This window comes from Odontesthes bonariensis, chromosome 20 (genome assembly GCF_027942865.1).
Source record: "Odontesthes bonariensis isolate fOdoBon6 chromosome 20, fOdoBon6.hap1, whole genome shotgun sequence".
Taxonomy (NCBI): Eukaryota; Metazoa; Chordata; class Actinopteri; order Atheriniformes; family Atherinopsidae; genus Odontesthes; species Odontesthes bonariensis.
Window position 1 is genome coordinate 21418997 of NC_134525.1, and position 17829 is coordinate 21436825.

The 17829-nt window shown below is 40.4% G+C and overlaps 1 protein-coding gene across 7 annotated transcripts in view; it reads right to left on the bottom strand.

Moving 5' to 3' along the window:
- Positions 1-17829, bottom strand: part of cacnb2a (calcium channel, voltage-dependent, beta 2a) — a 66136-nt gene that overhangs the window by 16413 nt on the left and 31894 nt on the right. For 5 of the 7 annotated variants that reach the window (XM_075452904.1, XM_075452906.1, XM_075452907.1 and 2 more), the window contains one exon: positions 5683-5802. In XM_075452904.1, the coding sequence (XP_075309019.1) occupies positions 5683-5802 (120 nt within the window). Of the gene's footprint in view, positions 1-5682; positions 5803-8786; positions 9540-17829 lie in introns of those variants that run through there. The other 2 variants (XM_075452905.1, XM_075452910.1) reach the window with 2 other exon arrangements.

Here is a 17829-nt window from a genome sequence, read left to right on the forward strand (position 1 = left end):
AATCCAGCTGATTCAAGTTTTCCTGTGGATGTTACACGGATACAGAGTGAGATTTCTGCATCAACAACAGCACCTTTGTTGCATGTGTGGTGAACCTAAATAGAACATATCTGACAGCCGCTAACCAGTCCTGAGGCGGTTTACAATGCATCATCAAATCTAATATCTGGAAATATTATTATTATTATTATTATTATTATTATTATTATTAATAAATAATTTTGATTTTGTGAGGAGGGAAAGGTCCGTAGAGCATGAACGGGGGGTTACATGACAGATTTGAACACTCATCTGTTGAGACGTCCTGATGAATCCCTGGATGCTAATAAAGCTAAAACAAGCAAAAAAAAAAAAAAAAACACGCTGGATTAAGACACAAACGTTGAGGACCTCCAACACAATTTAGACACAGCTTGGTGGGGTCAAAGGTTATCACAGCACCAAGATTTACTGCCAAACAATTACGACCTTACAGTCTGGGTGAGTGTGACCGCTTCGGTGACATGATACTTTGCACACATTAAAGCCGTGGTAAAAGATGCCTGCTAAGACAGTATTTCACAGACAAGCGAGTGCACTACCAGTCTGTCAAAGTAAAAAACAAAGTCAGACAAGAGCTGCTGTGCTGTGAAGTATCAAAAGTTATCAGACCATGTGTTTATCTAGATAAACCAACTATCAACTCTTCTTTTCACTTAATTTGAGCCTCCGTTAACACTTAAGATGCGTGCTACTCGAGTGTTAACCAAAGAGATGGCTGTGCAATCAAAACAGTGAGCTAAAAGAACGATCAGGTTAGTGACGGGATGATGGATAGAGTGGAGTATTTTGGAAACAAAAAAACAAAACTAAGGGAAAGTCGAAACTGGACTTGCAGTGAACCAGCTGAACAAATACATGACTTGAAATTACTTTAAAGGCAGGGTAGGGGATCTTTTTCTGGAACATTTTTTTACATATTGCTTGAAATACTCTTCACACCCCCATTGCAACCAATTACTTAAAAGTTCTGACACAAATATGAAAAGTTTTAGTGGCCTCTAGAACGTACAATCTAGGAAAAACAGTATCCAATCATTGTGAACGGACCGTTCACAATGATTGGATTCTGATGCCGTCTATCAAACTGCAATCTGCTCCTCCCTCCCCCTCCCCCCTCCCCCTCCTTCCCCCTCCTTCCCCCTGTGCGCGTACCCTGCTCCGTGAACGAAGCTTGGCAGGAAACTAAACTAGAGCCAGCTTGGCTAGCACCTAGCATTATTAAACGTATAGTTAGCATAAACTAAATACTAAATACGGCAACGATGGATGCTTGCTGTCAGAACAGCGCTCGTGCACCTTCTTGCTTGTGCGCGTTCATGTACTCTAGAGGCGTGCCTTCGGAAGAAAAGTGAAGAAAAGGGTTGGGACTTTTTACCGGTGTATTTTCAAAATGCAGCTTCGCTGGACTCAAAATCCAGGATCTCCTACCCTACCTTTAAGAGACAACAACACTTAAATTGTGTCTTCTGTCTCCAAAAGGATGAAATGACATTAAAGGATGCATTCTTTCAAACAGGTAGCTCAGTGCTCAGTGCAGGAGTAATTCCCCCTCAGTAAGGGTTTTACAGGCAGCCAGTGATGCCTTCCTGAAATACAACAGGTGTGAAATGATGACGAGCGACAATGAGGGAATGTGGAAATAATGCATGAAAGCAAACCATGGTAAATACTCAGTGGAGTGATGGTGATGTATGTGTGCATGTGTGGGATATCTCCACTGAGGAGAGCAACCATCCCAGTGTGTGTTGTGCTGGGACCCACAGAGGACAGAGAGTCCTTGGGGTTTGCAAACACAAAGTCACATGACTGCGCAAAGGTATGCAGCCCATTATACATTTATACACTTGTGTACTTTCTGACTTTTCTCATAGAAGGCTACCTCTTTCCTCCCTTCCTGCAGCCCTGCTTGCCTTTATCCATCATAGCTGCCTGTCAGCTGAGACTTTCTATGACCTTAATGACGTTTCACAGCCCCGAAGGCAATCTCCCACACATACATGTCTTGGCATGCCACCTTACATCACTGGTGAATGAAAGATCTGCACATAATGGCACCTTTACGCCTCTGTACAGTGCCTCTTCATCTCCAGGTTGAGCCCGTGCTGCTTCTTATGTAACACAGGCCTTCATTATGGATGCCGTATTGACTGCAGTGAGTGAGGGAGAAGGATAGGCAGTGAGTTACAGACTGAGGGTAGCAAAAGAGAAGAGCCAGCAGTGTAAAAACAAGAGAAGACGGGAAGTGAGAGACGGAGGAGGCAGACTGAGAGTGAGATACATAATAACCGACTAAGGAGGGACCCTGTCTGTAACTGTGAACCCTATAGCACCACCATGGACCACAGCCAATTAACAACCAACGATACTTGTAACAATATCACATCACATCGTGCATATTTCATTAGATAATACCTCTCAGTCTCCTCTGCTTTTATAGTGACTGAGTGAACACCTGCCCTTGCTGCTGCTGATTTGCCACGTAACATGTCACAGCCTTTCCATTAGCAGCACGCACTCTGGGCCTCATGCTATAAATCAAGATTCCCACATTGTTTCCCCTTGAAGTCTATAGATCGATTTGAAATGAATTCCTCTCAGCCCCCTGCACACTGGCCTTAGGCTGTACTGAGAGCCTGCAAAATTTACTATTATAGGGTATCACAAAAACTTTTATTAATTTATAATGGAAGGATCTTTCTATTATTAACCAAGGTTGCTTGCGCATATTGACTTAGCCACTGCGGCTGCCAGTTATTTACTCTATTTTCCCTGTGCAATATAGTTACAGCGAGATTTTGTTTTGTAAGCAAACATTGGATCTTATCAACATCATTTGTGCTCGGATGTGTCCACTAATTCAAAATACATTCTGCACCCTTTGTTGATGTTTCGCTCAACCTTTTTAACCTTTTAATGTCCTGCTCTATCATTTAGTAGAGCACATTTTTCTGAGACTTTAGTGTATCTCTTTGGGTATGAAAAGCTCAACGTGAGTTAATATTTTTCTTTGAAGTGACATGTCAACCACTGACCCCTGCCCCAACTCATCATATTTACCCAGTGGCAATAAGAAAAGTGCAAAGAAACGTTTGAGTGACGATAATCCTGAACAGGATCAAGAAAAAACTGAGGAACTACTGAACAACCTCACCCTGCAGCTGCTCGACCTTTCCATTTACCTGAAATGTAATGTTGCAGTGAAGCCAAATGTGAGATTTCAAATCACAAGAAGAAACACTTTTCTTCTTTGGTAACTTGGAGTCAGTGCTCACAAGCTTTAAGCACACTTTTTTTTAAACTTCCCTTTTGGCTCAGTTTTGGTCTTTATTTACCAACTTATATAGGAAATATATGGTTATTTAGCTCTGAATGCTCCTCTTTTGTTCATCAGCTCTTTTGTTCATCAGTCTCTGGCTTTGTTTTCCTGCCATTTAACGCTGAGCAGGTCTTGAACAGTGGGCTTTGAAAAGCTGCCTGCTGCGACTGACAACACCATGAAAACTGAAACAATGCACTCACTTAATGACGTGCAAATGCTTGACAGATTTTAGTCGAACTCTGTGACAAATTAATTGGATTATTTTGAAAATAATTATGATTACAATGAATTGAACTCCAATTGGCTTGAATTGGACTATACTATTTAAGTGCCTTGAGATGACATTTGTTGTAATTTGGCGCTATATAAATAAACTGAATTGAATTGAATTGAATTGAATTGAAAAGGATCGTCTCTGGTCCTGAAAGTATACTCGTAACCTGTCCAGCAGATGTTACTGTGAGTGGAGACCATGACTCATTTTTGTAATATTGCTGTGCATTATATTTTCAAGTACTTTATTAGTTAGTATATCTAACATTTACAATCAAAGATTACATATTGCGAGTCTCTAAGCTAAATAAAGACAGCCCGTATGGCAGTGTTTGTGTGTTTTGTACTCAGCTCCTTCCAGAGATATCAAACAACTGTTTTTACTGGCTGACTGGTACCACTCTTGGTGATTGATTACACAGATTTTTATACTTGAAATAAGTGGAGTGCCCACTTCGCTCTAACTGGAGACAGACAGACGGTCCTTTGTTTGCACATTCGTATATGTTAATGTCTATAAATAAGTGTGAAAAATATATATATCAGAGGTACTGTGCCTCTTTGGAGTACTTGTTTGGCAGTGATCTAAGGGAAGTGACTGTGACTTAGTGCCCATAAAGGCTCACAGTCAGAGAGTCTGCACTTCCTCTGACCCCGGCCTGCTCTCTTTCTGGTGACCAGATCACTGAGAGGCTATTTTTTACTCGTCATCTGTCATGTAAAATGCCAGCAGGGGTAATCTATGCCAGGTTATCTATAAAGTCAACTTATCTTTTTAATTTGTGTGCTGGAGAGGGTGACTCTGGAAAATAACAACATATATCTGCTGGAATGATCTGTCTTCGCCAGCTATAAGCTTCTCTGAGACATAGCACAGGAGGAAATGTCTGCTCGAATGGATGGACAGCTATGGGCTCAAAGCTCACGGCTAATGAAGAAACTAGCTGTTATAGACACTAAACACTCAATGAAAGACAATAAGCCCATTTTCAGCCACCTGCTTCAACTAACATGAAAAAAGGAACACAATGAGCTATCCAATGAGCTGTAAAACAGGAAGAGAACAGAATGCACACTGAAGATAGCAGAATTATTTCACAGATCAAAGGCATAAATCTTAACATTGCCAGCGATTTTACTGATACTGTGGAAGCGAGCCCTGATTGCAATTCCTGTCGCGCAAAGCCAACCCTGCTCTGTCATGTGTGTGTGTTTGTTTATGTGCTGCTAATTGTGGCCAAGAGCAGAACAGGCGAGGGTTGGCTTGGCTCTGATAAACAGTGAAGCTGAGCCCTCCGAGGCCCCTAACCCCTCACATCGGTGGCCTCCATCAGCCCTCCTTCATGTGAGAAACCAGCTGAAATCAGCTCTAATATCCTGCTTCTCTCATAGAGTTGGAGTGAGTCCAGCAGCACTTTCTGCAAGTCTATGAAAGGATTACCAAACCACCCTCTGACTTCTAATTATCATGTAAAAGTCGTAAATTCTGAGAGATGAAGTTACAGTGCTCTCAGTGAAGCTACTACAACTTTACACAGAAACTTGGACACATTGGTCTTCTCTGTGTTTCTACCACATAAAGTCCTACCACCACACTGAACTTTGAATGGTGCCCCCCCCCCCCTCCCCTCCCAGACTCGGAACGATGCTTGCTATTATGAAAGTAGGAAAAAGATGGAGGAAAAAAAAAACTAAAAAGGAAGCAGACTCTGCTTTTCAACAATAAACAGACCAGTGTAAAGTTTACGTTACAATTTGAGTGATGCCTGCCAACACTTATTCAAGCAAAATAAACCAGTTTTTGTCTGTGCAAAGTCACATTTCTATTTCTGCACTTGCGGGGACATTCGCTAGTGCCTCTAATCCATATCCTAAGCATTACATATATAACTGTCCCCAAGCCCCTGTTAAAAATAAAAGGCCAAACACTCATTTAAACATTGTTCTGTACCATTACACGAGGTCAACAACTCCACAGGGTACCTAACCAGCCCAGAGGGTGGAACAGAGCAAAGTGACCATAGTGTGGCTGAGTTTAGGATACAAACCTTGGCCTTGTCAAGCTGTGCCTGAGCCTGTCGCTCTGCCTCTCTGCGCACTGCCTCCTTATCCTCCTCAAGGGACACATCGGAGTCTGATGGACGGCTGGTGTAGGAGTCGGCCGAACCCTGTGGAGACACAGACGGTAACATCTCAGTGCTAGACCAAAAGCAGTGGATCTCGCAGCATCTTGAAGTCACTTGAGAAAACTTAATTAGCTTTTCATTGCCCTCCCGCTTCAAAGAAATGTTGAACTTCCTGGGTTGTGCAACTAACAAATGTGCAAACACCCTTACACGGTCTGTAGTGTTAGAACTCATGAAAGATGAAAGAAAGAAATCTCGGTTATTTTCATTAAATAATGAACACAAAGGCTGTGCTCGATAAAATAACTGGTATTCTATTCAACCATTGATGCAGCAACTTGAGGACATCACAAGTGCTGATTAAATCTATAACAAATCATGGACACATGCTCTTTCTCTGAGAAAGGGTGCCAAAGGACAGAAACTGTCTTTCATGTCATTACATCACTGGCAGCTCTTTGTCTATCCTTAGCCCTCTTTCAGCTGCTCGCCTGCAGAGTTGAGCACCCTGTGACAAACACAGGGGAAATGTTGACGAACACCAGATTCCAGTTTGTCTTGATGTGATATGTAGTCGTGATGAATTAACTCGTGAACATCCAGACTCACACATACCAACACACATAAGATTGCTGCACTGCACACACTCCGGAGCACAGTTCATTGGTGCACAACACTGCATATACACCAACATATAAGAAAACACGCTGAACAAAAATACACAGATATAAATAATTGCTGAGGTAGAAAAAGTAATACTTTCAAGTTACTGTTATACCAGTTATAGTGTCTATGTTGAAGAAAAAGAGAGATTTCAGAAAGACTGCGTCAACACGTGAAATAGGCATAATACGTCAAATCATTTATGATCGTCTGCCGATACAGGCGAAGACTTGCACACTTAGAAATCTGAGCTGCCATGGATATGAAATTTAATCAATGATTGTTTTTTTGTCCATTAAAGTCTTTGACCACCACCTTCTTGCTTCAAATCCCCCAAAATGTCTTTCCCCTTCCCTGTTACTGGACACTTGTTTTTTATTGTGACTAAGACCGAAATGGGCCAAAAGTGATGCTGTGGTGTTTGGCTTTGCCACTAAAGTGTAACCATGAAATATCTAGCTGTTTACACAGGTAAATGAAAATGAATCTAATGGTTGCTCAAACTATTTACATCAACTGAGATCAAGTGAAAGAAAAATTATAATAATAATAATTACAAAAAAAACATCATAGGTGCTTTGGCGTTTTCAATCCAGTCATATTTTGTCTGTCTTTTGTTTATCTTTATTGCAGTATAAAGTCCTTCACCTCAATGGAAACAGTTCATTTAAGGCTAAAAGTTGAAAGAAATCAGTCTTCTACTTAAAACAGACAAGTTGGATAACATTGGATCAAGATAATCACAAATGTGATGAAATACAAGTCAGTCTAAGTTGCACTGAGGGAGGTAGGATTATTATTCATTTATCATAGTCCATATTATTAGCACAAACATATTTAGTATAAAGTGAGTTTAAGGAAAGATCCCAAGTGAATCCTATGTGATACAGGGTTCATTCAATGAGAGCTGTAATTGAAGTCTCTTATTTGAAGATCAGAGGGTTGCTCTTAATCAAAGCTAAATCAAAGCTAGGCTAAATAGCAAATGGTAATCTCGAGCATAACAAATATTGCAATATCAATTCACGACTATCAGAATTAGTGTAACCATTACCTCACAAATGCAGATTACATACAAAATTAAGGAGGTGCTACATGATAAAAACTTGTATTTTTCTCAGAAGAAACAATAAGGCTGATTAAATATATTCAGCTGGCTTTGGCTGTCCAACAAGCTCTGCAAGCAAAAGAGAATCTTTTTTTTTTTTTTTTTGTAATGCTTCATTTTGATCTTGAATACATTTTGATCAAATATTTGAATTTTTGCTCATTTCGGTTCTGTGACTTAAACACTGAAATACAAAGAAATACTTGCAAACACGCAAAAACACCTGTCTAATTTGTGGATCTTAAGAGTAATTATCAACAAGGACAAATTAAAGCCTCCTCAGCACACACGTCATCAGTTTACACGAGTCGATAATCAGGGACAGAGAATAAAAACAGGGCTTTTTGATTAAGTGGAGTTGGAGTGCTTCTTATCCTTACCTGCACGCTACTATGCCACCAACACAAGGTCTTTCATTCATCTCACTGCACCATCACACTCTGCTTTCTGAGTTAAAAATAGCCCTGCTCACTCCGTCCCTGATTAGAATTACCCAGCCATCACATACATACAAAGGAGGATCATACCACTCCCTCCTCTCCACTTACGGTACCTGACTTATGTAAAGAGACGACAGGAGTGTTGTTGTTGTAGATAATACAGGCTGTTTATAGTTATGTCCTCAGTCTTACACAAAGCCCTGCTGCTCATCAATCGTGTCCCACATCATTCCCACCTTGTACCTGAGATGAATAACGATTTTGCAAGCGAGCTCATTAACTATCCATGAGCTGCTTGTGTTGTCATAACAATCATGGCAATGATTCAACCCTCTAAATGACTTTCAAGGCATCAGCAAACACCTATACTAAACATCTTGAGGATTCTTCGAATGCTTCTAAAGGTTCTTATGTAGCACCTCAAAATGAGGATAAAAAAAATCATGAAGTGGCAATTCACTGCACATTAGCCTCCGCCTCATTAGTTATATCTGTCCTCGAAAATGCAGGTGAACATATTTGGCCTGCTGTGATTTTTTCCATCGCGTCATGGTTAAAGATGAGGCGTGATTGAGAACACCGTGCCAGTGGGTCAGACGGAGGTGATATGGAGCTCTGCCCAGAATCTGACAGCCATAACTGATTACAACACCCAACTTCTCATCATCACCAAGTAATACACAGCTGTGCCACACTGACCCAAACACTGATGATGGACACACCAGGGAAACATAGAACTAATGCATGAAACACAAGTGCATGCACACAAGCCACACCAACTCCCATGATGTAAACACATTCAAAAATCCTCTTACACAGGCATCGGAGCTCTTGACTCGACCTCCTTTGGTTCGTTTCAGCAAGCGGATCCAGGTGGCCTTCATCAGCCACACTGGTCATTCAGTGTCCTGAGCCACTGCCCCCCCCTGCTACTACAACTACGCTTAACTGCACTGCTGTGGTCACCTTTGCACTAGTGCTGCAGCTACTGTGACTGCTTTGGCTACAGGTACATTCAATATAGTAGCTACATCGACAGCTGGTTCCTCTTACACCTTGGCTGTAAATGCTACATTCATCTGTGGATAGATAGAAAGCTTTGGAGTCTGAGCTCCTCCTTTTGCTGCAGCTCCAGCTGACTCTGCCGCTGTCTGTAGAGTCAAAGCTCCTGCTCCCCCTGCTGCTGCTGTTATTGCCAAAGATGGGGAATCCACTGGAGCTCTCTGCCCCACGCATAATCTCAGCAGCTCTCTCCCCCGACTGCCCCAGTCTCCTTGATAGCCAGAATGCTCAGTCTGCCGCTGCAGGTGCTGAGGCTGACACCCGTTGTGAGTCAGGTGGCTGCGATGCTTCTCATCCTGTCCCTCAAGCTTTCGTTGCAGCCTTGTTTTCCTCCTCCACCGTTGGATCCCTGTGCAGCTCTGCAAGCGGTGTGTAACGGTTTATCTACGAGAGTCCCGGTGTGGCTGCATGTCTGACTCTCCTCCTGATGCTAAAGAAGCTGCTGTAAGTGCTCCCTTTCTCACTCTGTGTCTCAGCCTGTCAGTGCTTGCCCTGCTTACTCCTTTACACATTCTCTCCTGTGCTACTTCAGTGATTCTGCCTCTCTATCTTTGCCTCTACCCATGTCTCCTCCTCCTTCTCCTCTGGCACTACCCTCTTCTTTTTCCTCTCTTACCCCTCACAGTCAGTCCATCTGCTCATTTAGTCTCTGCAGCAATCATTTCTGGACAGAACATGTGCTATATGAACACTGTTCATGGTGCATACAGTTTTGGTCTCTCTTACACATAAACACACCTGTTTGTACATGTAGATTTACATTGTACATTTACTGTTCTTAATGTTTCTATCACCTCTAAATTTTAGAACCATCCCTTAGTCTGCATTAATGATCAACTATTATTTTCGATAATTACTTTGGAAAAAGTAAATCATGTAGTTTTGGGGAAAACAAAAGCAAGCTGAGACGTATTCAAAACACCACATGGTAGTTGATTTTGTGCACAGGCAAAATGCCCAATGATGCTCGCAAAGAAACATTGAATATGAAATAGGGTTACTTATCTTTTGGATTTGACTGCGTTGCCCAAAAATCCAATTTGGCATCGTAAAATCTATGATTCACACTTCACAAAGATGTGATGTACACAGAGAAAGATGCTAAATCCTCACATTTGAGAAGAAAATAACTTTTGAATGTTTCATATTTTTGTGTAATCTATGAGTAAATCTACAAATTAGGTTTTGCTGTCTACAGACTATTTGATTATTCAACTAACCCCTCTAGTTCTTCATCACATGACAGATTTGGATATGCCACCAGACATTTTATAATAAAAGGCAAGCAAAGAGTAAGACTAAGTGAGTTTAACATTCAGCAGGGAATTCTATACATACGCATGTATGTGCAAGACAGATGAAGTCTGAAATAAGTTAAAACATGCAATATCTTTTCTTTTTTTTAATTGTGTACTCTTCACTTTGGTCTCTGCAAAAGGGAATCTGAGGTCAAAGCTGCTCTAAATCCTCTCCTGTTAGATTACTGCTGATTCATTACAAGTGAGACAAATTAAAATCATTAGAGCATTAATGAAAAATTTCCCATTTAGGACAGTCTGAAGTTGAGCACAGTCGGGGAGATTATTCATTGTGGGTTTTTGTTTTTTTCTTTTGCATTGCTGCCTGATGGTGCTCCTCTGACCCATTGTGTCTGGAGTCTGGAGTCACTCCGTGGGACCAGCTGTTGAAATGGGCTCGCTAGTTGATAACAAGCAAAGATTTCCCAAGGAGTTTTAAAGTCAGGAACATGGTTCTGTGTCCGCAAACTGATTGAGACTCTTGAGACTTAAGGCTGTATTTAGTCTAAAGTAAATTGTAGATCTGTGGATGATGGTGATTCTCCTGCAAAGTGTCTCCAAAAACCAAACCTCCATGTTGTTTTTTGCTGGTTTCCTGCTTTGTACGGTGTCACTTTTTCTGAATGGGAGTTTAATCCTGGCGCATGTGTAGCGGGCTTGCTCTGTCTGCACAGTTACACAATTTTGGGCCGCACACAGTTGGCTGCGGAGGGACACTGGAGACACTTGTGGACTGGAGCAGATGACAGAATTTATGTCACACAGGCCTGGTGCACAAGCGGAGGCAGAAATCATGAATCTCAAACTGTACATCAAAGGATGACATGCTAATCAAGAGTGCTAGACGTGAACAATCAATGATCCGGCACTATGTTGCCGAGGATCTTTTCAACAGGACACATCTTTTTAACATCATATCCTACATGAAAGAAAAGGCTGGGAGAAAATACTTTTATTTTCAAACCATTAAAAAGAATTAGCATAATGAGGAAGGTGATTATCTGAGGTAGATTGTGTTTTGAACATGAATGGGAATGGCAGACAAGAGAAAATTACAATGTGATGTAATTACTGAAGAGGTCACTCAATAGTCAGAAGTGGAGCTAAATAAACAGATTATTTGAGAAAATTTGTATAATCACCCACCCCAACAACACCTCTGAAAACAGTCCACAAATCAACACCATTGTGCAATGGTCACATATGCTTCCATACTGTGGGTTGACAGTAGCCTCCAGAGCTCCGAGGTCAGGGCACAGATGCTCTGAACGTGAAGCTGTGGAAACCAGAGAGGAAACTGGTGGAGCTGTGAAGGCTGCACTCTGATGGCAACACAGACAAAAACTCATAACGACAGAAAAAGCTTCAGGCTGCCTGACACATCCGACCTCTAGACCTGCTGCTGCACTGATACTGACAGCACGGTGTCCCCCACACAAAGACCACTAATAATAATCTAACAGCACCATGATGCCACGTCTTCGCCTAGGTACTTCGCATAGGTACTTCTCCTTTGGGCTCACCCAACTGTTTAAAATGCAGTGTTCTGCTAAAAGAAATCTTGGTTAATTTAATTAATGGAAAGCTTAAATAGGATCTGTTTACAATGAGCTCTTCCTACCAACTTTTTCAATCCTGGATGACCTGGAAAAGCCACAAGTCACATCACATATGTGCAACAAAGAACTGACATCAGACAATTCAGCACGATCTGAATAGCTATGGTGATGATAATATTGGTCCATTGCTTGTAGCCTCCCCACCAGATCAACTTTGTCACTTTTGCTGTGAATTATCTCGACATCTACTAAATGGATCCTGTGATCTAGTGACATTTCATCTGGTGCTAAAATGAGGCTGACATTTGTGCTTCTGAGTAAAATGAATTCAGCAAGTTTCAGTTGATTTGCCAGTAAAATAAAAAGATATTTTTGTTCCACACACTGAATTAATTATTCTCGGATTTGTCAGTGTTTTTATACAAACATAAGCATTTACCATGGCTCGAAGAAGAGCTGTGCCAACCCTAAATACAGCCCCACAAACATGGCTTTTACTCTCACTGAACAGCACCTACTATTCTTTTTCCTGGGCTTTTTTTTTTTATGCCTTTAATGGACAGGACAGTTCAAGAGAGACAGGGAGCAGGGGGCAGAGAAAGGGGTAAAGACATGCAGGACTTGAACCGGGTCCAGCTGCAGCGAGGACTGTAGCTTCTGTACATGGGGCGTCTGCTTAACCCACTACCCCACCGACCACCCCAACAGCACCTACTATTCTTATTCTTATACTATATGTCTGTGGAAATAGAGAAACATAAGGAGAGACAACTAAGCTAACTGAAAAGATGAAAGGATGGATCCAATTTGGGTCTTGCAAGCAAAGACACAGAGATACACATAATGGGTGGCATCAAAGAAAGAAAGATGAAGGAGGATTTAAAAGGGCAATAGTCCTTTGGTCTTCCAACACCTTTATTGATTTATTAAGCACAGGTCCTTGCTGCAAGACCACCAGTGACCTCTACAAGCAGCGATGGCACGGTGGTCATTACATTAGTACATACAAATCACAGCGGTAACAGCCACAGTGAAAGAAGAGGCTCTGAGTCAGCTGATGCTGCCTCCTATATCTGAGAGAATCACCTATAGTGGAAGAAGTACTCTTACCAGGGAATTTGCTCTGAAAGCGTCCATTTTCACATTTAACCACTACTACGACTATATGTCCACTACAAATGTGGAGAACCGTAGTCATGCAGAAAATTAGGGTTGGGTTTTTGCTCTATGGAGAGTTCTCATGGCTTTTAGGTAAGTCGGTTTTCCCTAACAGGCTCTCTCCTGTCCTTCTAGTTCCTCAAGTGTTATCTCCCTTGTTCCTGTTTGCACGTCACCTTTTTCCATTCCTGCCAGTGTTCATTCTCTCCTCCCACTCTGCTTCTTTCATCTCTCTTCTCTCCCAACATTCCCAGTGGCTCTGGCTTTCTTGACACTGTGGTTTTGCATGGGATGGGGAAGATGTTTACACATTTAGCCACGTATTTTATGTCCCACCCTGTCTTCTCTGCTTTGCCTCTCATTCAGTCAAGCTGAGTCTGTAAAAAGAGTTTGATTTTCTTCTGAAACAAAATGAATCAAGTTGTGCTCACTGCGCCTGAAATAACTGTGTCATGCATAGATTACTCACTTTAAACCAAATTTAGCAGAAAGAACTGACTAATGTGTCCCACACCTAACTTATTAACTTAATGGTTCAGGCATTTGTGAGTCAGCAAAAACTGGCATGTCGCTGTCCAGTTTTTAAATGGAGAAAAATGATTGAAACAATTGACATGTCATAAATAATCAACAGTTTCCTGTACTGTACAGTGTTAACTTTACCTAGTAGCAATACCAAGCTAAAATCTAAAACACAGTGAACTTTCCTCCTTAAAATCAACTACAAATAGCAGTGAAATTAATGAGGCAGTGTGGTTAGAGTCCACAGTATAGCTTGCATCCCGCATCATGACTGAAGAATGAACGTTACTGCTTGTGCCAAGCCATCTACAGTTCTGGCTGATGGACTGTAGCTGACTGCAGCGAGCTGACAATGGGCTGAGTGAGTGTGCAAGCAGATTCAGACTTGACGTGACTCATTACTGGCTAGAACCAAAGCGTTTTTTTTCCCAGCCATCTGTCCATCACTGCCACTTCAGTCGATGGAACAAATAGTCAATTAAATCACTGTTCCACAAACAGCGTCTCCTTCGTCAAAAGGAGACAATGGCTGCAGTCTTGACAGCCAAGTGTCAGAAATGTGTGACTGCTACAAGAAGTGGTTAATAACATTCGACAAAGAGAAAGGTGAATGAAGACCAAGTGAACAAGAAAGTGAAAGAGAAACAGACTGTCAGCACATCTGTAAAAGAAAAAAAAAAGAAAGTGACGGACAAAGAAATGAGAAGGGACGTAGATGGGAGGAGTAATGATCCCACTGGCATGATAAAAGAGGGACAGGCTGCATGGACATCAAGGTGACACTGACGGGCTTTTGCAAAAAGTGTTTACCCAGCATTCCATGAGCCAGTACATTAGATAAGAGCATCATCCCATCGAACTGATGGACCCACAGGCTGTCAGTCACATGACAGGATCCTCGACTGCACCATAGTTAAAGGATAGCTACAAACTTAGTCAAAAGCAGACAGGACGATATATAAAAGCTATGTATAATTTACAAGCCATAGCTCTTTTACTGCAAACATAAATTCAGATGTAGAAAGCAGCAAAATTCAAAATCATGCAATTAAAAAATGAAAATAAACACGGAAACTATAAAGGCTTACAATTTTTTTCCTACAACTTTATAATATGATGATAACATAATTTAATATTCAGAAGATAAGTGAAACAATGAAACAATCACCATATATTTTCTTTATCAGTAAATGTCAAGTAGTTTTTGAGTTAATTTTACAAATAAATCCATCAAGAAACTAGAAAAAAGCTTCATACTCGCGGTTGTAAAGATGAACCTTTACGACCTAGAACCCGATTTAAAAACTTTGAAATGTTGTTACATCAGTACGCAGACCCCTTGATTGAATATAATGTGTCATAATCTGATCGATGACCCAATTCTACAATTCAAATCTGGTTAAATAAGATTTGCTGCAAAGAGTCAAACGTTAGAGTGGGTGTACAACCCTACCACGCTGAGTGAGGGGAGCCTGCATAGTATTAAATCAGTGTAACAGCTGGCCTGCCTGCTCAGATCTTACAGTGAAAGTGTCCTATACACACCTATCATTGCTTGAGAGGTAAATACAAAACATGTCTGATGACCAACCTTAACGCGGTTTACTGTTCATAATAAAGTGCACCAGTAGCACAGGCCTGAACACTCATGTGGTGAGATGTCATGGTAAATCCCTCAGAGTTAATACAGCTAATACAACAACAGATAAACAAAAGGATAATGAACACTTTTCCCAACCACAACTTGGCAAAAGTTAAAGGTAATTAGAGCCTTCATTGTCTGATTTATTGCTTGCATATTTAAAATGTTAAAATGTGGTTGAGAGTGACTGCTGTTGATGGTAACATGATACTACACATTTGAGCTGTGGTGAAAGACACCATAATTACAATGTCAAATGAGCGTCAGACTATAGGAAAATAAACAAAGAAGTAAAACAAGAGCTATCAAATGCATTTTTCGTAGTACCACGAAGTAACAAAAATATTGTCATTCTCTGGACTTTTATTAACTTCTATTATACATATATAATTTAATATAAATATTTACTTATCTCATTAAAGCTAACTAACCAATGCCACATTTATATAAATTTCTCATTTATAATGGAAAATAAATATCGATGTTAAAGAATCAAATTGTATCAAACCTAATTATTCTGTATCATGAATCATGGGGCACCTCATTTACAGAGTGAAGATTCTTGATGCAGCCGGACCACCATTTGTATTGAATTGGAAGATAGATATGCACAATGGGACATTTTCAAATTGCATGTTTATGTGTTATTTTCATCTATACCACCATGCTAACATGTTACTGAAATGAAATAAAAAATATTCTATTCATCCCAAAGGTATCAACATAGCTAACATAGTTACAATGGCAGTACAACCATTCTACATTCATCAGGTTTCATGCTTAGTGTGCTAACTATGGACCACTTACGTAATGTTGAATGATTAAACGTAATGAAAGTAAACATAGACACACCCATGACAACAACAAGAGAGATAGCGGAATAGCATCAACACTCCAGGTAAATGCTGCGATACTGCTAGCATATACCCAAGCTTTGTAGCAAAATACACATTTTTAACTTAGTATTTTTTAATAAAGAGCACATTTTTGTAAGTGTAAACAGCAGGTGTAAATATGTAAGTATATCATTGGAAATTTGAAAAAAGAAGCTACAAAATGAAGAGGAAAATAAATGCTGGTTGCTTGGCAGCAGAACAAGAAAATTCTGACATTGTGTTAGCAGCTTCACAACATGTGAGAAATCCGTGAAAATATCGTGCAGTCAGTGGAGTAAAGATAACTGTAACAGCTCTGTGCACATCACAGTAAAAATGTGACAGGTTGCGACACCTGTGGCATGATGTATGATGAAATATATCAAGAAACTTCATTGCTTCGTCACATGTCTATCGATATGCTGAAGAGCAATCTTCTTGGTTCTCCTTAAGATGAATAGCTATGTGGAGAAACTGTCAGAAGTTTTTATGCTTGTTGCAAAAATGTGCAATTAATCCAATATAAACTACACATTTTCACTATTTAATGTATTACTTTCTTTGTAATGCCAAATAAAAGGTTTGGAAAGACAAAGTAATGGGAATCTATTCTCTGAGGACCATATAGATCTAATCATCATTGTTTTCATGGCTATCTTTTTACAAAAGCTGTCAAAATGTTTTCATTCCGTATAAAATTGATATATTAAGAAGTATCTGACCTTGCCATCGCTAAAGCCTAAAACTAGATCAATTTGTGTTTGCGTTGCTTTAATTAACGGAAAATCCCCCCAATGTGAGAAACAGTTGATCTAACTATTCCTTCCCACTCAGGTTCCTTTGTGGAAACACAGCACCATATTAGGATGAGGGCTGATCAAGGCGATACAGTAAAAAAGACCAGAGACCGCTCTATGCTGCTGTTTTATGCTTGCGTCATCAATATTCAGGCAGTTTCCTGGTATACGAAGCAGGCGGTGGATGATTGATGAGAACTGGCTCAGAGAGCAGAACAAGCTTCCAACCATCATCACTGGGACAAAACAAACCATCCTGCAACTGGGACTGTGCACGACTCAAAGGGTTTCACCCTCATTTGTTTTTCTCTGTACTTTGATAAATTACTTAGTCTGGCCCTATTTCTGTGCATATCTATGGTTTTAAAAAAACTGATCTCGATGCCAAAAGAGAAATGGGGATTTCCCCAGTATTCCCTCTCCCTCTAAATATGCCAAGTTTTAGAAGACTGTATTCTAATTACAGCTTGGAAAAGAAAGTCCACGCATGTAATTTATGTTGACTGTCAAAGTATAAATTCTAACTACATAAAATTCAGAAATGCTAATGAACACTCATGAGAGGACCTTGATGTTTACCCTGTCCTCAGTACGTCTGTTAAATTACTAAACAAACACAACGCAATACATGTAGAATGTGGAAAAAAAACAGTAACTGTATCTCCATGTCAACTTAATTGTTTTCACAACATTTTTCACATGTTTTATATACAGTAGCTATAAGTGCATTTTCTAAAACAAGAGGAAACTTCCTTTCTCCACTCTCTTGTAAATAAAGGTCTTTGTAAAATATAATAAAATAAAATCGAATATATGCGTTTATAGTGTTGATGGAAACTAGTTTTTGGTCCAGTGTCTCGAATCACGTGTCTGACTTGTGTTTTATCTCCCAAGCACCACTTTTCAATCAGCTATGTAAACCCACTCTTTCACAGCTCTCAGTGA